The 21,841-nt window shown below is 44.0% G+C and overlaps 1 protein-coding gene and 1 long non-coding RNA gene across 5 annotated transcripts in view; one reads left to right on the top strand and one right to left on the bottom strand.

Annotated features, from left to right (window-relative positions):
* Positions 1 to 8,829, bottom strand: part of LOC118645980 — a 70,349-nt gene extending 61,520 nt beyond the window's left edge. The window contains exon 1 of the long non-coding RNA XR_004963612.1: positions 8,551 to 8,829. This is a non-coding gene — a long non-coding RNA (uncharacterized LOC118645980). The remainder of the gene's footprint in view (positions 1 to 8,550) is intronic.
* The window catches only part of LOC105833580 (zinc finger homeobox protein 4), a 101,796-nt gene extending 86,689 nt beyond the window's left edge, over positions 1 to 15,107 (top strand). The window contains exon 5 of one of the 4 annotated variants that reach the window (XM_036288097.1): positions 11,925 to 15,107. In XM_036288097.1, the coding sequence (XP_036143990.1) occupies positions 11,925 to 12,643 (719 nt within the window). In that variant the 3' untranslated portion in view covers positions 12,644 to 15,107. Of the gene's footprint in view, positions 1 to 11,921 lie in introns of all 4 variants that reach the window. The other 3 variants (XM_012675415.3, XM_012675417.3, XM_012675418.3) reach the window with 3 other exon arrangements.
* The last annotated feature ends 6,734 nt before the right edge of the window (positions 15,108 to 21,841 follow it).

Below are 21,841 nucleotides of genomic sequence, written 5' to 3'. Positions count from 1 at the left end.
TGTGTTATTAACTGTATTAAAAATTGTACTTGGGAATATTTTCGGTTGCCACACGTGCTCGTTTGTTTCTTCAATCAGCTCTCATAACATTGCTAATTACTCACGTTGCGCAACTCTGTCATGTTTTATATAACGGTGATAAATTTTATCACGCTGAATTTTTATCTTGAAATATTTGATTCTGTCCTGAAAAATGCGCGATCGTAACATAATTAGAATCTATTGAGTAATGTATTTTTTTATTAATAGTATCCAAGGTTGAATTGTGTACGTTGCAATAAATATAGTAAATCTCTTTTGGATTAAGTCTTATGAATTCCGATGACTCTAATAATTATACTAACGACACGTACCATCAGAGTAAGGTTTCTTAATTCAAACTGACAATAGCGACGCTCTGGTTTTATTCCCGTAATCTACTTCTAATTCGTGTAACAAACTTATAAGATTATTAAAGATATTATTTTACGTTACATGACACTCTTCACATTCTATAGCCTTCTACAAACTACGTATAATAATTATATACTTATTTCTCTTAAGAATCAATAAAAAAGTCATTAAGACAATTTATAAATTTTAGACAACCTATCTATAACACAATAGAATAAAAAAGAATAAATGTTATTAATTATATTGGGAAAAGTAAATCGTAATTAATTTGAATCTAACCGAGCTGCTTAATAAACTTACGTAATAAAAATATGAGCCTCTCATCTGAGCTTACTCGGTCAACGGGTAGGTGAATTTAAAATTATTCTCATTCCAGTCGTCACCGCAATAGGGTTTCTTAATTGTACGAGAGTATGACATTAATGCCCTACTTTCGCGCCCTCCAGTTGCTCGCAATTACTTTCACCCTGTGCCATTACCGTAGCGCGCGAGTCGATGGTTAATACATCGAATATTGATGCATTACTATAGTACCAGATACGCTCGCACGTATTATATGTAAAACTTAAATATCATCGTGTACACATGCGATACATGTGTGTGTGTGTGTGTATGTGTGTACTAGGTGTTTAAAGCTGTTGAACATTCGAATAACTTCGTTTTTCAGTCTAGACATATATCTTTTCCACTAAATGATTGAAATCAATAAGTGACTCTAGTCCTAACCTATTATGGTAATCTGTAAAGAATTAATGTAGAGATAAATCGTAATGGTTCTATAATAAAATTTTTATTCAATTTGGTAATATATTGCCATATTATTCTTTCTAAAAACTTTTTCTCCTTCCCTTTTAAATTCAGTATTATAAATGTTAAAACTTTTATTTTTTTTTTCTACTTTAATGATGGAAACTACGGTAACGAAAATGTGAAATAATTATTTGGCTTCTCTACTACTTACAAGTAATGCTAAATTGGTCGAGTCCGAAAGATCTTACACATCTCGTTATCTTTTCTTTCTTTTTTGCGATGATAATAAGGGGCGATAATAAACGCCGAGGTCTTGGATATTAAAATCTCTCTCCTCAAAAGTCCTCGAGTATCTTCTCGGGAACGGATGGAAGTGGTACTTCTGGTATTGTTTGCAGGGTCGGCTTGAATCCTCCTAATTAGAAAATTCTCGTCGCGATCCCACCGTCGTGTGCGCGCCTTCTTTCTCCGGTGAACCTTTTTATTATACGAGGGCGTAACAAGGGCCGAGGGTGCCTCAGTAATTATTATTCAAATATTTTTCCTTTGCCCGTACCCGCCGCATTAATATTTACAATGCCTTCCCCCCTCGGCCAACCCCCTGGCTAGGGCTGCTGATCGAGAAAAGAGTTCGCGGTTCAAGCAGACGTTTTCACCTTTCTGATCCCATATTTCAAAAACAATATTTACGATATTTACGAAAATATACATATTTGAAGAATATATCTGTACGAAGAATATATTTATATGAGCCGATAAAAACCGAGATGAAGAAGTACAATTTAATTTTTACAACAAACAATTTAAATTTCTATTTTTATACAATAATTTTCAAAAAATTTATAATTAAAGAAAATAATAAAATTAAATATATCACCTTAATAAATTACATTCTTTTTGCATGTAAAGTTATATACTGAAGATATTGGCAGACGGTTTCAATAGTAATAAAAAAAACTAGAGATAATAGAGAAGTAAGACTTCTCTTTTAGTTTTCTTATATATTTGTGATGGTTCTTTCTGAATTATTTCTATCAAACTGACATAAAATCAATTAGAACGTCGTGCCTTGTCACTCGATAGCTAAGAAACGCTTCGCACAAGGTCAATCTCCTTCCGCGACAGAAAGAGAATCGCCGAGTGGCTGGCTTTGCCATGAGAAGTGTATACCCGGGGCGATTGCATTAAAGTTGTATCACGTTGCGACGTCCGCGTATAAGTTAGGTTCGCGAGGTGCGCGCATGCATAAGTGAAGCGGCGTATTCGCCGGCGAGGAAAACGAATGATTCCGGCCGCGTCTGACGTGCCCGTAACAAGCCGCTGCAGCACCGTTAGACGAACTTAACCCCCGGTCTACGATGGATTCCTCCGCCGGTGATGAAACGTACCCCCTCGACGCCACGACCTAACGATGTGCCAACAAAACGCGGATAAAGAGACAAGGAAACGTAAGCAGATCGAGGGCAAAGCTGACGAGCGTTACACGCGAAGGCGGAATAAAAAAGGGTAGGGTGCCCGAGGGAGGACGGAGGGGAAGACAAATACGCGAAGCTCGACGAGAGACACGGCGAAGTGAGCTGAGAGTAGCCGGCCGACCTGCGAGGTTTTCCTTCCCGTCCTCGAAGGAGTTTCGCCCTCCTTAATTATCCGACTGACAATTATTTTTAACGACTTCGCGATATCTTAACGAGACCTAATCCGCCGACGTAGCGTCCGTTAAAAAGAAGAAGACAAACGGGAGGAAGAGGGAGGGGGGGGAGGGAGAGAGAAGGGTGAGCCGAAGGGTAGGACGCGCCATCCAAGGGGGTGTCTCCTTACCGCTCCTTTTTAATCCCTCGCTGAAATCTCTTATTATCGTGCCGGTAACATTCTTGCCGGTGGTCTACCCTCCGGAAAGATTCCGAAGGACCTGTTCTTCTTACGGTTGACTTTGTAACGGCGACACGGATCCGCGCCGTGCAATTAAGGGGCGAATAATAATAATCCTCGTGGCGAATTGAGACTCGCTATTGTCGTCCTCTTTTATTTGAACGCCGAGGCGAATCTCGGGGAGTTTTTCTTTTTTTCCGTAACCTTTAACACCCAACCGGCGAATTCAAGTACGGTCGCGCTTAAAAATAAATGATGATAAAAATCACACGTCTAGGACTGAATGCAGGACGTAAGAACGAAAGGTGACATTTTATTTTCATAGACAAGATCAAAATAAATGATCATTTATTTTTTTCGCAGTTAGATTTCAGAGCTAACGTAGCTCTTTTATATTCGAGAGAGAGAGAGAGAGAGAGAGAGAGAGAGAAAAAAGGGAAAGACACATTTTGCAGACCTGTTTTCCATAAAAAGAGTACAATTACCTGAAATCCCTGGAAATGCGTATTACCCTGAGCCTTAACGCAAACAGCAGGAGAAGTCTATTAGCTGATCGCGGCCACGATCACGTGAGAGCGTCCACTCCCATTTTCGATCCCCATTACCGTACGGTAATCGTCTAATAATTGAAGTGAGGTAATTACCGCGCGATAGGCTACTTCCCACGTCCGGCGCGCCTGGCTCATTAAGTCGTCGCTTAATGATAGTCGCGATCGGTCAGTCCATGCCCGCTATGGCCACGGCATAAGTGCGTGGTCATAACTCGGCGCCGCATTAGTTGATCCCGTTTCGTTATTTATCGCCGGGGGACCGCGGATTTACTTCTCTCCAACGTTAAACGGAATTCGATGACGCCCGCCACATTAGTCATCGTCCCGGTACATTCTTCGCGCGATTATTATATTCGCGGCGACTGCGGTTTGAACGCGCACGATGAAGTCGTATCGGCGCAATAATAAACGCGCGTCTAAGAGGTATAATTTGCGCCCGCTAAAACGCCGGACAACGAAATCCTAACGAGATCCGTCCGAGAGAGCTACGAGCCGCCGCGGAATGAATCCTGCAGCCGGTGCCGTACATTATCGCGCACCCAGGGTCAACGGTGCTCAACGCCGATGCGTATTTATAGAGCTAAATACCAAAGTGCTACCGGATATACACCGCTGCCTCGAGCCCACTTGTCACTAAGGATTACTCGTGTTCCCACTGAGGCCTAGCCTCTGCGACGCTTTGGGCAGGGGCGGATTAGAGGGAATAAACTGCGACGGAATAAGCAGATTCTCACGGCGCGTCGCCAGCCAGCGTCTTCGACTGCAATTGCGCACAATGATGATGTATTAATTGAAGATACAGACGCAAAATTTTTTTTAAGTCACCGAAGGAAAGTTAACGCCTAGTCGACACGTGTTGGTATTTTGTCTAACAAGTTTTTATTAAATGGCTAAAAGATAAAACGATGGCCGACAGGAAGCGGCAATAGAATCATTCCAAGAGCAAAATAGGAGCCGCTTTCTCTGACAACGAAAGTGGTGGGACGGGCGATCGATCAAAGATCCACGCAAGTAAACCACTACGTTCAAGTGTTGATCACGTTTTGCATCTCCACAAATCCGCCCCTGTCTCTTTAGGGGGCTCCGGTACCCTTCGTGCCGGGTCCGCCGCGGCTCTGCATTTAAATAATTAAAGATCCGCCGGGACGGATGGACGCACGGACTCGTCGTATTAATGGGATAATCGAGCGTTCAACGTCGACCGAGAAGTAACGGCTTGTATGAGAGGGAAGGAGGGAAAGAGATCGGTGGTGGTGGTGATGGTGGTGGACGGGTGATAATGATTTTATAGTCAGCTGAACTGTCTGGGGAGGGGGGTGTGAGACAATTGACTCGATAATACGGGTCTTCCTGCCTGGCACCCGTTGATACCGACGGCAAATCAAGTGCGAACACCCGACCAAGAGAGAAAGAGCGAGAATCAGCGAGAAAAAGAGAGAGAGCGCGCGCAAGAGAGAGAGAGAGAGAGAGTGAGGGAGGGAGGAGGGGGCGAGGGAAAGAACGAAGGACAAGGATAAATGTTCCGTTCGCTAATGACCCCCGGTACCTCTTTAGGGACGGCTCCTCGACTTAGGCTACCGGTCGAAGACCTCTCCACCTCTTCGTCAGATGCCGAGAAATCAAGTACCTGACAGCAAACTCCACCTTCTGGCTCCCGGTGCATCCTCGTCGCGTCCGGAGGCGCGATGCTCCGAGTGATTCGTCACCTGCACCTGGGAGTACGAGGCCTAAAGAGCTCGCTGAAACGCTTGATCCAGATATCCGTCAGAATCATATCGCACACTTGAACAAAACGAGAATACGAAAGTAAAAATAATAAAACAAATTAGGCCAGATAAATGAAACTTGTGCGAAAAAACAGCGCACGACGTGTAACGATAAGTCATTGTCTTTGAAAAAGTGCTCGACCTGTGCTCACATGATTTCGAAAACAATTAAAATGACAAAAATCAATATAAACCAGAGCAAAGATAAATAAAAGGGAAAATTATGGTTGTAAGTAGTTCTGGGAATAGCGCGAGCTAAAATCAATTAAATAGTAATTTAACAATATAATATGTTTTCAAGTATCAGGAACCATTATGGCAATAATTTCGCATGTTCCGTTTTTATTAGCTAATCTATTTCTCAAATGCAATATAATAATAAAATTTTCAACCCACTATTATATGAATATATATAATAAGTACAATGCCAGGTATAATACCTGACGTATGAACATTCGTTCACAAAGGATATTTGCTTCACGCTACTATATTAAATGACAGACACAAATGTCGAAGAAACACCTGCCTCTGGCCACACACCGATCTTATATCTTGCGTGCACGTTTCTAAGATTAAGCGTTATCCCTCAACATCGACGTCATCATAATCACTTAACATGTCTGATTTAACAGCGATAGGCGAGTGATTACGGTTTTAGACAAATCGTCAAATGCAAAAAAATCATTTATCAATGTGGAATATATAACAGGTGTATAAGAAAAATCGACTAAGTCTCGCACATTTTACATTATTAATCTGTAATTACACAATTGAATACTAATTGCTAGTTTAGATAATTTTGTATATTGTATGTGTAAATTATTTTCATATAAATTTCTAAATATATATCTAAGTGTATCTCAAAAAATTTTGTTTAGAACAGTTGCGGTTAAGAAAAGACAAAATATCGAGCTAAAATCCTATCGGCGAGAAGATTTAGAATAAATAAAAGGAAGGGGGGGGGGGTAGGAGAAGGAAGAGACATTCCCTTTTGCGTGCGGAGGGCCCGAGCGACTGCAAAAATAGCCCCGCGATACGTCAATAATTAATTAGCGGAATTTATCGATACGCCGACGCCGTTATCTTGTCCGATACGCGTACGAAGCGATTTCGTGGCCGAGTCGCGAGATAAGCCGTCGTCAATTCACTCGGGCCTGCCTCGTTCGCGTGGAAATTACGACTTCCTCGTGATTCCCGACATCCAACATTTTCTGAGGGGAACTCGCTTACATTGAACATCGCCAGGTATTAAAGTCGCGGCCGGATGGGCAGGTGACTCAAGATGGTTGTTCGAATCTTACGTATCACTTAGTTCTTTTTTAGCGTATTCTTAGCGTATTTATTTCTCACAATGTCGGCAGTAATATTCATAAAAGCTTAAATTCTTAAAAGCGTTTCTTTTTTAATATACGCTGCAGTCATGAACGATATACGTTCATCAGATATTACTTGTTACTCCTTTTAATTAATTGACTTATTAATTATTATAATTTTCACTTTCACATTAATCTAAATTACGAAATAGCCATACTTTCATTGCTATGTTTTGTGTTAATTATTAACACAAAATATATATATATATATTAATTTGTAAAATTCTTATACTCATCGTCTGATCTGAAAGTGTAATATTATTATTGTAAACAAAACGCGATGTGTCACCAATGGGCGCGCATTAAAATATTTCAATAATCATCTAACTGTTATTTTTCCGTTCTTGTGTGGTATTTCTAATCACGTAACTATAAAATACCACGTAGCACGATGCTACGCGGATGAAAAAAATTTTGGACGTAAGTTACGACATCGTTCATACCCGATTCCCCGAAAATGTCTCCTCGCCGTGGGTTAATTACAAGAGTGGGCTATCGCGATTCTCCGAATATGGCCGAGGCTAAGGTATCAGACGCCGTCGTTTTAATCGGGATTGACTCGTTTTTAACGAAGCCCCCACTCCGCGCTCGTGCAGAGCCATTGATCCTGGTGGCGCGGCGAGACACGATTTCGACCGTGTCCTCACATCGGGCCTCTCGGGGGCCCTCGACACCGGGCCTTGACGTCTTAAGCGTGGGGTGAGGCGGCCATCGGGAGAGATAACGAAATTAGCCCGACCGCTAATTTATTTCCTAATTCCCGCGCGAGCGGAGGTGTGAAACAGTCGTTCCGGGCCATGGTATCCACGATAACGGGTCTGGATGGGGAATAAAAAAGAAGAAGAGGATTCCTTCTCGTACGTGATCGGTGGACGCCACGGGTGTGAGAAGGACAGAGTTGAGAATCGTAAATGCAAGAGGTAGAGAGAGAGAGAGAGAGGGAGGGGTGGAAGAGAGAAAGAATGAAGAGAGAACGAGCGAGGAGATAATGCGAAGGCAGGAATGCACGCCTACGTTCACGACGGTGTTCTCCTCTCTCTCTTTGTGTGTATGTGTGTGTGTGTACAACTACGTAAGTGTGAGACGGTGGTCACCATGTGAGAACGCGCTAGCGTGCACACGCGGAATGCACCGTTGTGCATACTTCGCGTAACGGGCAGTTATGGACTTACTCCGCTGATCCTCCCCGCGGCACCGACTCACCTGCCCCCTTCACCTCCCCTCCGCCCCCGCCTCCGGCGAGATCATTCTCCGCAGAGCCGAGTGATCTCACCCCCTCCCCCACCCCCCCCGTGTGATGCACTCCGACGCGGATGGAGCGGACGCGCGCGTCCCGATGAGTCGCTTAAGATTCCACGTTAATCTGGCTCGGCGTTTAATCGGCGATTAAACGTGCAGGCGAGCGGATCCCGGCGCGAAGTGGCGAACGAAGGGATTTGCATATTCGCCCTGTGTGGGAAAACCGATCGCGTTTATTAAACAATACCTTGAGCGACGTGAGACATCGCGTGTTTCCCCAGGTCCCAGATAATGCATAACGATCCTCGTGATAAATGCAAAATCTCACGACGTTAATTTAAGTAATTTTCCTCCGTGATTGAACGGATTTGTTCGGCGGCTTGATACTCCCAGCAGCAAGGTACGATCTGTCGTCGCTCGATGACACGCCACTTTTCGAACGGTGACAGTGACGAGCATGACGGATCGCGTTTTTCCGCACGCACCTATTACCAAACGGCCGTTAAAATTCCTGAACGCGCTAACTAATGACATTCCCGATTATTCTGCTCGATGGTCCTCGGGCGCGAGAGTTTATGGCTGCTAGAATATATACAGACTTATACTTACTAACAGAGCCCAGGTATTGGCTCTGACACGGAAACTCGCTCGTAAATTCCCGCCGAACAAATTTCCAGCATATGTCGCAGCAATCTTGAGGACAGCGGTTCTCAGGCGCGTTGGGAAACCACCAGGAGAGGCGTAGCTTTTCAAATCTGCAACCGAGTACATTAAAGAATACATTAATGCACGGGTTTACAAAAGCAGCTGTTCCGAAAAACATTTTTGCGAAAGTATCAATTATATATTTTAATAAATAAAATTTTTTATTATTTTTATATACACCATATTTTAACATATTTTGATCATTTAATTAAATTTACATGTAATACAACATGTATTCAAACATGTAAATTATTTGTGTCATGTAAATTAAAAAATTTATGCTGGTACATATAAATTTTTTTTTACTGCAAGATCAAACGTCCTAATTAATATATGTAGAACTTTATAAGTATTGATTATTCATAAGTAATATCATAAATGGTATTAGGATACTTTTAACTCATTACAAAGCTCCGAAAGCTCGTTTCACGCAGGAGCTGTCTGTGCGTATTATATATTGAACACCATATAAATGCGTTCTATTAGTATCACAGTCAGAATAATTCCCAGCGCAAAGGATTAAAGCATGGTGGCATGCTGAAATTAAATAATGAGAGTTCGTCGCAATGACGACCACTGGGGACTTGGGAGCGGCCGGCAATCAGAATCTCGCGCGCGCGCGCGCGCGCGTGTACGCGCCGGTCACACATTTAAACAAAAACACACGTCGCGACGGTACCGAGGCACTATACCATCTCAATCCGTACGCAAATAAGCCCCTCCGAGAAGACAAGACGAAAGTGATGCGCGTGCAGAGAGACGTGGCGCGCGCGCGCGTGTGCGTTTCTTCTCAAGCGAACGCTTCGACGTTGACCGTCGAGGAGGAGAGAAGGTGACGGAGGACGGAAAAGGGAGGACGAATCAAAGCCACTCAAAGAAATAACCAGTGCTCATTAAGAGTAATAATCCCTCTCCTCGATCGTTTCGATTGTTTCAAGGGTGTCACACGGAGATCGTGCGTCGCCGCGCGTTATGTATATTTATAACAATCTTCCTTATTATATTATATACCTTCGGTGGACGACTAGCGCGGCGGCCCGCCGGCGAAGGAGGAGGTCCATCCTAGCCAAAGAAGTCACGTCGTTTAGCAACTCCGGTCGTGTTGTGCCGCGCGAGGTTCGGCGAGATGACAAAAAATCTCATTGTTCATCGGGGATAGGAAATTACTTGCAGATCGCAAAGAATTCCAAAGTGCACTGAAAGTGCCACGCAAAGGCACGCATTTATCAGTATTCGATCATTTTCAATCGATAAGAGTTGGTTTCTCTCTGAACACATAAAAATCTTTGTATCAATGGCAATAAACGAGTCATTTTGTCATCATCTTTGTAAAAAATTATAAAAGGAAAAAAGAAACGCAACGAATCCCGCGAAAAAAAAAGAGAAATGATTTCACAAACGTCCGCATGAATCAAATTGAATTGGGGCGATTTTTATATTCTAGTTCCACAGTAACACCCATCGTTCCCGCGCTACGACGTACCACGCTTTATTTGCGATGCGAGCGCCCGATGATCATTATTCAGCCGATTATATCAAACAAGAAGAGCGAGCTGCCTCCGATACCGCGGACAAGCGGGTCCGTGGGCCGGCGGTAATGAATTTGCCACATTCCCGTGAACGCTACGGGGCCGTAAAGGGAGCAGACGGGCGACCAGAACTATACACCGTGTCCAATGTTGTTGCGCTAATCCCCTATTTATCCGTAACACTTTTCTCCCTTCTTTACTGCACACGGCCGTGCCTACTCTTTCCGAGAAGGGCTCTTTCGATGGCGGGGCATAAAAACGCGGATTATTTGCTCGCCCGATCGCGGTGAACCATAATCCACGTGAGCGCGCGAGATACGCGAAAGCGAAGGAGCGAGATAACTGCGAGAGAGGCGGATAGATAGAAAGAGAAGCGTTAGTCAAACAGTGGACTGCCGTGCCGTGTGCCAGGGGATTCTCATTAGATGACAAAGAGAGAACGGAACCGGGCGCGGACGGGGTCCCGATACTCCGGTCCGGCCGTCTAATAACTATCAATTCCATGCCGACGTTGAGAGACGAACCGGAGGAACGGGAGAGAGAGAGAAAGAACGAGAGTGCGAGTGAGAGTGAGTGAGTGAGTGCGAAAGAGAGAAAGAGAGAGAGAGCTCGTTCCCCAACTCTCTCCTTGTCTTCCTCCCACCAGGTTTGATAATTACAACCGAGCGTCCAACGAATGAGCAGGGGTATCATTAACACTTCCTGCCTCGTAATGACTTCTCATCTGATACACGATACGCGCGATATAGCCGCGCGCGTCACTGCGTAAACCTGTCAACCCGCTTAATCGACGTCGACGCGTCGCGTCCTTCCCTCGGATCTCGCGATCGCGCGCGCGTTGGTATCACGCATCCGATTAAACGCCGACCGGACTAGCTCGATGGCGTATTTTTACGCTTTCCCCTTTCCTCCGCTCGGTCGATCTACGTTTCCAAACAACGAAAAAAAAAAAAGGAAAAGAAGAAATTGTAAGGAAGAAGGGGAGCAACATCCCGCGGCGTGTGATCCTGAAATTAGAATTAATCATCTTGCCGAGGCATATCGGGACAGCCTCTCGATAGTGGACTTCGGACTTCTATCCTTCAGCCCCCCCCCTCGAGACGGCCGCAGGAATTATCCCGTCAATGCGCATCGGCCCGCGGGCCTGTTAATAACTACCAATTTACCTGTCTCGCTCGGGCGAAAACAGGTTCCGCATAAATTCTCCCCCGTTTACGGCAGGGATGCTATTATGACAACTAAGTTGGCACAAATCAATTACGCACGAATGTGCCATCTAATCCTTCCCTTACAGAAGTCAGGTAACTTTTAGAATCCTATATTTCCTTTGCGTTGATGTCGGACGCGAGTCTCGGTATTTATTAGCAATCTCGTAAATAGGAAACCGATGGAGAAGAGAGACCATCGTATAATTAGACATCTCTCAGAGATACTCATACGCGAAGTAATTCAGCTGCATCGTTTTTTAGAATACCGAAGAACACATTCGTTCTTCTTTCCCCGCAAATTGCCTTTGCGTTACGGGGAAGGCCAAGATTACTGCCACCGTAGTACCTAACTTGTCATCAATGCGCGTAAAACGAGTCGATTACTTCGAAAGCGGCGTGAGTTCAGTTTCGCGTGGACGCGAAACTGGACTAACGGCAGCGATCAAAGTGCAACACGGCTTCGTGCAAAATGATGTGATTTTAGGTGACAAAAGTTCCATGTTTATTCTAATGAGAACCGATCACGATTTGCTTTCAGTAGCGGCTGCGGGCTTGAGCGGCGGCCTACTCGGGAACGCTATGATGCCGCTGCACGTGGAGGGTGGCGCGCAGGTGCAGGTGCCGCGGGCCCTGATGCAGGCGTTCCTGCAGCAGGATCCGAATCATCCGGGCCTGGAGACGGTCCGTCTGCCGGCACCGTCGTGCGGCGTCGAGGATACCGGATTGCCTCAGCACTGTCGCGAGGTGGAGACCGAGCTGTGCCTCGTCTGCCGCCGTTGCGGTCGCGCATATCCGCAGGAGTCGTCGCTGCTGGCGCACCAGCGGTCCTGCTACCTGGGCAATCAGCAGCGTCGCGGTGCTCTGCGCCTCGTTCAGGGGCGTTACGCGTGCTCGTTGTGCGAACCCAACGTGTCAACGCGCACCTACACCACCGTGAACGAGTGGCGTCGTCACGCCGAGACGCTGCAGCACCGGGCGCGACTCGAGGCTGCACAAGAGCGCCAGCAACAGCAACAGCAGCAGCAGCAGCAACAATATGACGGCGGCGCGCAATCCGGCGAGGAAACGAACCCGCTCACCGACGAAATGGAGGACGTCGTCAATCAGATCACCCTATTGGCGGCCCGTGCGGCTGCTGAGAGTACGACTGGTCAGTCACAGGCTGGTGACAGAGCCGGCAGTCAGGACAACAACAACGGACCCGACGCTAAGCGGCAAAAGTTGGTACAAGAAGTCACCGCCCTCGCCGGGGCACGTTAAACGTCGAGCTCGGGGATTGGTCTACCACGTCTGTTAGAGACAGGAAGGTTGCGCGTAAAAATGGCACCAAAATAACAGTAGAGCTAGGGATTGCAAGAGGAAGATACCGAAGACGGGCGGAAAAAAGGGAGAGACGAGAACCTATGGACGTCGCTTGGAGGTCGGACCCCGAGGACGTCGCAGTGAACGAGCCAATGTTCCTAACCGGCGATGAACGGGCAGGCACGAGTGTCCACCTCGGTGGAGCACCCCGTCGGGGGCATTTGCTCCCGGTGGCGGTTGGAGAGGGGGCAGGAAGGGGAGGCACACTACTCAGGCGCGAACGGCGGACGATCATTGGTTCTCTCTCTCTTAATTTTATTGTTTACGCACCGCCAGCACACACAACCATCCTCCACCGCTTCCCTGCCCCCTAGCCCCCGCCCTCGATTCGCCTATTATTTTTGTAACGCGAATCCCGCGCAGCGCGCGCCGTGATGATGCGCGCTCTCCAAAGTTCCTCTCGTAGCACGAAAGAAAAAAAAAGAGAAAAAAAAAAGAAAAAACATTAATAATAGAAAAGGAAAGGTGGTAAAAGGACAGAGAGACTCGATGAAGATGAACTAGAGTCTAAGTGTGGCATCGACTGGGGAACGATCGAGCGAATGCGATCGAGAAATCCTCCTTGATCAGCCAATAATCGGTCGATCGGTCGGCCGGTCGATCAGTCAACGGCTCGATCGGATCGGGCCGATTTTGGGCGCACGTCTCGAAACGATGTTGCGCGATACGTTTCCAGAGGAGAAGAGTACGGGAAGTTCCGGAGGGAAAGTGCGTCGTGCGACGCGGAACGACGCGCGTCGAGGTGGGCTAACTTAAACGTTCCTATGTAAAGTAATAATAAAGATTTAAAACAGAGTTATTAAGAAAAAAAGAAAGAAAGAGAAGCAGGAAGATACAAGCGGACGCTATTAGGCGCGGCGTAGTAGGGTAGATGGTGCGCGGCGCGCGAAACTAAAAACGCCGCCATCGTTACGAATACGTACGTACATATTCATATATATATATATACATACATCTATATATATATACACATATACATATATATATATAGATATCTGACTGTCTCTATCACTCTCTTTCTCGTTTTGACGCGCGTGTGCACGTGGCTTTCCACGGATCTGTGTGTATGTAGATCTGGGTGCGTGCGGGTGTGTACGCGTGCATGCGTGTGTATGTATGTGTGTCGCGAATCGTTCTGCGATTTCGGCGGCGATCGTGGAAAAGGTAATATGATAAAGAGGAACACTTTTCGGGAAAGTGACAAAAGAAAATTCAAGAAGCACACACACACACGCACACACACAATACATACATTTACGATACTCTTTCTCTGCCACTTTCTCTATCATTTACATATACTCACGTACACACATACACACACACACGCCACACGCAACACACAACGACGGGCGCGCACTGTACATACGTGTACACGGGCTTGACACGTACGTTTTGTTTCGTTTTTCTTTTTTTTTGCATTCTTTAGTTCCTACATATTTTATAAAAAAAAAAAGAAAGACGTAATAAGATGGCGGACAGAAGGGAAAACGACGGTCTACAAGACGGCACAATAAACTCCCGGTGTGCCCGTCATCGATACGATTCGCGTGCACGAACAAGCAAGTAAGACCCAGAAACATGGTTCCTATATTTAATAAATTATATTTATTAACGCTAAACAAATGATTAGTAACAACGTTAATGATAATAATAATATTAATAATAAGAGTAATAAAATAATAATAATGAAATTAGTAATAATAATGATAATAATAACGATAGGTATTAGAGAGCTGTCGGTAGCTATAACGATTATCGCTAAGCAACGCCCGATGATCGAACCGATTGATACACATCGACGCTCGAGATGGGGATAATAGGGGATGAACCCGGCACCATTGAAGGAATAGAATCTTACCTCTGTGTCCTCCGATATCTCTCTCCCTCTTTTCCATAGTCTCGCGCAAGTACGTAAAATGAAAAATCGAACGGTACGCATACGATGATTGAACGAAATTGTAAACGTCTAGCGGTAAATGCAAATCGATTGCGCGCGTATAACGTAACACATAATTGAAAAATACAGATTTTTCTTATCATAATAATCGGCCTGACATAGTATTGAGTGATATCGGGACACTCCAATAATCTGGGATTTTTTAAATATAGTATAAGGTGAATTTTAAATTTATAAACGAACACATTTCTTAAAAATTATCTCGCGTGCGTTTAGGGAATAATATTTTAGAAATATAGACATCGTCCTGGATCACAGATTTGGGAAAGAGGGAGAAGAGCGAGAATCGTGCATCCTTTCGTGAATAGCAACAGAATGAGAACGGTGTAAAATCGAGAACGACAAAGAATTCACTATTAGCTGTAAGTTAACGGATAAATTACGATTAAACTATATAAAATATAAGGGGAAGGGGGAAGGGGGGAGAGTACATGCGCGTCGATGGAAGCGACACATAAACACACAAACACACACTCTCACGCATATAGGTATATACATATATATACACAGAAGAGAAGTATATAGTATATATGTATATATATATATAAATAAATGAAAAAATGAAGTGAATGAATAAGAAAAAAAAATATATATATTTAAGTAGATAAATATATATATACATATATAAATATATATATATATATATATATATATATATATATATATATATATGAGTTGTGACGTACTAGAATCCTCGCGGATACTATCCGGAATGGTGACGTGTCTACACGCGTACGTACGTCGTGTTCCTCGCTCTAGAAGCTCACTCTAGAAGAAACGAAAGTTCGCATACAACGCGGCATGTATGCGAAGCTACAGAATGCCGGAAGTGCCACCGGAAGTGCAAAAAAAAAAATAAAAGCAAGAGAAACAGATACCGCGCGGCGTTTTACGTGCCGCAGTCTTGAATTTACCGCGAATCATTAGGTTAAAAAAAAAATGGGTATACCGGAGAAAAAAATTACAAGAGTATCGCGTGGGACGAACGGCGATGTGGAGGAAATGCCGTGGAGAGAAATGCACTGACGAATGGGCGCGTCGCGTCTCTGGGGGTAAAGGGGGGGGGGAGGCCTCTCGAAAAAGAAAAGCGGGGGAGGGGGTCTGAGATTCGAGGACATTAGAAACACGTGGTCGTTAAGATTAAAACGAAACGCGAAGTAATAACTATTTCTAAGGTACTAAGCAACTCTCGAGGTTCCTGTCTGCAAAAGATGCTTTTCTAACGTAACGTTGGTAACGACAATTATTAATATTATATTTGAATTATTATTATTATTATTATGATTATAGATTACGATATTATATTTACATGTATGTGGTCATGTATTGATTATTATCTATATAAACGTTACAGCGTTGAACTAGCGTACATTTAATACACGTACACGTTCCAGAAGTGACGACACGAGACATTTGTGCACACACACACACACACACACACACACACACACACACACACAAACGCGAATACATATACCTACATCTGTACACGTATACCGCACTACGTATACTACTATCGAAGGAGAACACCTAAGAATCGAATTGCTAATATCGAAATTATCAGCCGATCGTCTTTCCGACCGGCACGATCCACCTTTACAGGACGTACCGGGCAAGTAAAAGAAATTCAGAGCGGAATCTTTCTTCATGTGAACCGATACCTCGCAAAATACGATAATTAACAGGTGTGATCAAGCCGTAGAATTAATTAAAGCGATCGTCGCGGAATCGCGAGCGCGTTTGGCGACCGCAAGTCCGTACTGTCTTCAGGATCATTGCAAACGATAACTCTATCACTACCACTAGCACGAGGCAAGATGTTCCAAAAAAAAAAAAGCGCCCGGGACTTCAAAGCCGCGGCGCTAAGACTGTGAGAGGAAAAAAAAAGCGAAATTTATTTCCCTTCGCCGCGTTTCCTACATACGTATAGTAAAGTCGATAGAGGGGCGAAAATGCACTTGAACGCACAAAGTATGATGCGCTTCGGCCGGTATCCATCGCGATCTTAATTTTTTTTTTTTTTTAATTTGCTCGCGAGAGACAGCGGAAAACGACGCGTTGTAAGGACCGTAATATTCGTTAACACGAATTAAAAAAAAAAAAAACGAGTACACACAACAGATATACAAACATACGCGCGCACATACAACAACGAGACAAACGCATACACACACACCCCACACACACACACCCACACACATATACACACATACACACCACTCGAAATCGAATTTTGTGTATGAACTCGGAGCTACGCATCGCAAACGAGCGTGACTCTCAAAACGCGGCTACGTACGTGCGCGTGTACGCAAGACCGGCGCGTCGGTTTTGGCGTTTTGAGTTTCGAGTACGGAGATTGCGTGATAGAGTAACCGAACCTCGCTAGCTGTTCCTAAAAATCAACAATGAATGAGTGATAAGCGTGCGCGGATTATGTAATGGAGTGATGAGCTACGATACGAGAACGATATGAGGAAACGAATGCTATATACATATATATATTACTGCGTTGCGAGAGAATTAAGCGCGACCGACGTCACCGATGCCGTTTTCCGTCGACACACGGCCACCCTCGCGTCACTTAATAATCGATAATCCCCTCCCTCTCTCTCTCTTTCTCTCTCTCTCTTCTTCTTCTTCTTCATCTTCTCCTTCTCTCTCTCTCTCTCTCTCTCTCTCTCTCTCTCTCTCTCTCTCTCTCTCTCTCTCTCTCTCTCTCTCTTTTCATTTCTCAATCGCGAGGATCCATCAAGGATCGCATTTTTACAGAAAACTTTTCACTCGACGTGAACGAGAAAGACGTTGGAACAATTTGTGAGCTCCTGGTATCCTATAACTTTCATGCGCTCGGCAACAATGACCGTGTGTGTGTCATCATGCTGGACGGGCAAACAGTCGGAATATCGCGACGGCGGAACCGTCCGGCGACGGAAGAGGCTACGGTGATCGTCCAAGTTTTTCATTTTTCTAATCTCGTTGAGTTTCTACGAAAATATGTTGAACGTGTCTATTTATTATTAACTCTATTGATTGCTATTGTGACTATTATTGCAATTATTACTGCTATTGCGATTATTATTGTCATGATTATTATTATTATCATTATTATTACGTTATTACACTATTATCATTATTAGTATGATTATTATTACATTATTGCCGATTGATATGCGAATCTGTTCGTGCGGTACTTGATTGACTATTAATTAATAATGGATACTAATTGATAACGATAGCGACTAATTCTTGTGAGAGATGCCATGTGTATATCTATATGTACTCACTACGGGGCACCGTGAGCCGCGCGTGGGTCCGCACACCCACCGATGGCGCGGGGCACCCGAAACGCCGGCCCGGGCAAACCTCGACGATGTTGGCGCCCGCGCATCGGCTCGGCCCAGGCGAAAATCCAAAGGGCCATTCATCTTTCCTTTTGGACGCCCCGTTTGCTTGAAACTGGGTAACGGGACAAGCGCCTCTCTTTGCGCCTCTCGCTGGACCCTTTTTGTAAAACGCGGAGGCGCAAACAGATCGGCGACGATGGCGAAAGTTGTTGAACAATGGGGGCGCGCGGACGTATTCGACCGTGTGTGACCGACGACGGGACCGGGGTATCCTTTTGCGCCTTTAAGAATCAGTGAAATCGGTTGCGTTTCACCGTACACCTTCGACCTTACACGTTAAACACATATCTTTGGTTCTAGCCAGTCCGGAGGGGGGGGGGGGGGGTTGCACGCGGACTCGTTTCATTGAACTCGCACCGCGAGGGGGTTAACGATTTCGCGCGATCGATGATCGAGCGAGTTCGCGTGCGGGTTCTCGTCTGGTCGCCGGGTCCGAGACCTACGCACCATTCTCTCGCGTGTGCGCACGGAGACTTATTACCATTATTATATCCATTTACGATGCCGCGTACGCGTGAACGCGCGCGTTTGGATTTTGTAACGGCGACGAAGGAGGGATATGCACGCGCGTGCCACACAAACACACACACGTGTATCACGACGACGACAACGACGACGACGACGACGACGACGATTACGACGAACGAATACGGTTGTACACGCGAACGTACAGCGAGTCGGAAGGGGGAGGGGGGAACCGAGAAAAACGGGAAGACGGCGGAGCCGCAATCGGAGGCGCCAACATCGTGCGGAAAAAACGGGCACGGTGCAATCATGTTCCTATTAGGTTTCATATCTAAGCGAGTAATTAATTATACCAGTAAATATAATGATGATGATGAAGGACACGATGATATACGTTATTGGATATATTATATATATATATATATATATACACGTACTCGTGGTATATATGTATATATATACATCATAGTATAGTAATTCTAAAACCCTTAACCCTCCTCCTTTATCTCCTGATCCTTTGAAACCAGAGACGGAGTAACGTGCTTAATCTCCATGCGCACGTCTCTATTCACGAGCGCACATGCATACGTATGCGTAGGCTGAGCAATTCGTCGGGCGCTTAGGAGCGCAATTTTGCAACGAATGAGCGGAGCTTTTTCCTTTCTCTCGTGCGGTCTCTAACTACCTGACTAGAACTGGGCGATTTCAAGCAGCTAGGCCTACTCGTCCATTGACATCGATTGGCTGTGAAACATTTTAAAACTTCTCGGCTTTTGGTTCCAACCGACCTGATCGATGTGCGGGCGTCCTCTTGGAAGTATTACCCTCGTGTCAATGAAAATGGCGCAGAGAATGAAGGACGGCGTGATGGAGGTAAGGGATGAGGAAGATTGCGAGAAAAATTATGTTTGGCGTCTAACGCGTTGTCCAGAAACTAATGCACCCTGGGTTAACTTTACGTTCAGATTTTACTTTAAAACGTCTCGTGCGAGGAGAGAGAGATTATAATACCGTTAGATTTCTCTTAATAACTTCTTTTTCATTCTTTCCCTTGGGAAAGAGGCTTGAATTAACCTTTGGGTTAACCTTTTACATACCTTAAATTACCTAAAAATTTCTTCAGTAAACTTTTAGATTTGTAAGGTAAATTTTGAAAACTTTAACTTCATTTAAAATAAATTTTCCTAAAGGTTAATATAAAATTACATAATTTGATAAGTAAATCTAACCATATAAATTTATATTAAATGGCTCAATCATCGAATACAGTGTTATTAAAAGCAAGAGAGATATAATAATTCTTATGATAAATTGAATATATTGGTGACTTTTCGTTATGTCGACAAATAATAAGAGAGTCCGGCTCGCTTAAAGGTAATATTGCAGACATCAGACGAAGCAACGGGGAAATAGAAACGTAGACTCGATGGATTCGGATTCACGTTAGGCTGTCAAATTAAAAGTTGACGGAACTACATAACAACTGCTGCCGAAAATTTCATCAGCGTCCGACCGCGAACATTGTCGCGGACGCGCGAGCTGTCAAGCGGCACTGCCATTCTATTACGCTGGATTTCATTTTATTTCCGGCTTGCGAGGCACCCCATTTCCGTTACGGCGAGTATTAGTTCACCCGCAATTTGCATAGAGACACGAAACACGCTCGCTTGAAGAACCAATGTCGCGTGATAAACCCGCTTATCGGCAATGCCGGCGACGACTTGACTGCCGTATTTTCAATCACAGGCTTGTGCAATCGTCGCTCGACACGATGCGTGACCGATGTTCACGCCGTGAATAATTTTATCGATTATCCCGTATACGAGGGGCTATCAAAGAATTACCAAGCATTTCTGTTTAACACACTTGCGCTAATTTGAAGGCTCATTAAGGCTGGTGCGTCACGTGAGGGATCTGTGTGTTCCAATCTAAAAATAGACACCACGTGCAGTACTACTCCACTCGTTACTTTTTACACAGGACAGTTTTGTTTGCGGGCGTGTGAGAGGTTCGCGATTTTTTTTTTTTTTTTAAGAGTGATTTCTACGAACGACGTGTGAACATTAAATTTTATTTTAAGGCCGAAAAATAATTCATTGAAACTCATGAAATGTTGAAGAAGGTTTATGGCGGCCGTCGACGTTGACGGCTGGCTTGAACGTGGATCGTCTCCTATTGATAGCCGACCACTTTTAAAGCCTCCGTACCATTCATAACACCGTGCGCGACTCGTGCACTGTTCACCGTGCACCTTATACGCTCGCGAACAAAACCACAATGCACAAAAAGTAAACAGCACAGGGCGCTGCACGTGATGTCTATTTTTAGAACAAAGACCTCTCTGTCACGTGCATAGCCTCGCTGCTTCAAATTAGCGCGTAAACAAAAGAAGTTCGATAACTTTTTGAAAACCTCACATATATCGTAAACGTATTACATAAATAATTTTTTTACATCAGTCAGTTATAAAAATTATCTGTTTAATCATGCATATATAACGATTAAATAACGGTGTATTAGGAATTACATTTAAAATAGTCATCGTTCCTTCGGATACATCTCCCATTACGTTTCATTCCTCTCGTCCTGCTCAGCGAGCTGCAAACTGCAAGCTCATTTAGTTCATCGAGGCCCAACGAAAGAAAAAAAAAACCGGACTGAATCTCGACGTATTCTATTAAATACAAGTTTATCAGAAAATCGATATTTGATTACGTGTTCATTGCTTCTTTGGATTCTTGCTGGATGACGATGTTGGTTTTAATGCGTTTTTTAATGTCGCTTGGCTTGTTTCTTTCGAAGAAGTTAAACCGAGGTTCTCGTTTTTCCGTCGTGTATTCCTTGGCAAGATGGGAAGATTCGCTCCTCGACGAAAGCTCACGGTAAGTTACGGTAAGTACGAATATTAACAATTTTAATGAACTACACTTTGTTTGAATATTAACAATTTAAAGTTGTTACAACCGCAGTACTCGTATCGAAGCGATAAAGTTTTAAAACTTAAAAATATTTTTATCTCAAAGCTAGAAGAAAAAAAATTTAATTTTCTTGAAAATTACTTAAAGAATATATCATTAAATTTTTATAATACAATAAATTATACGTTAAATTAGAAAGTTATAAAAATAATTCTTGGATTCTTTTCATAGATAAATTTATAACTGGTAATCTTTAAAAAAAAAAATAATGCATCACATTATAAGTATAGGTTTTGTAAAAAATATTTTTTTCATATCACAATATATAATAGAATTCTTAAAATATTAAAAT

Source organism: Monomorium pharaonis, chromosome 6 (assembly GCF_013373865.1).
Source record: "Monomorium pharaonis isolate MP-MQ-018 chromosome 6, ASM1337386v2, whole genome shotgun sequence".
Taxonomy (NCBI): Eukaryota; Metazoa; Arthropoda; class Insecta; order Hymenoptera; family Formicidae; genus Monomorium; species Monomorium pharaonis.
Note: the sequence above shows the minus strand (reverse complement) of the source record. Positions and strands in the feature narration are given on the sequence as shown.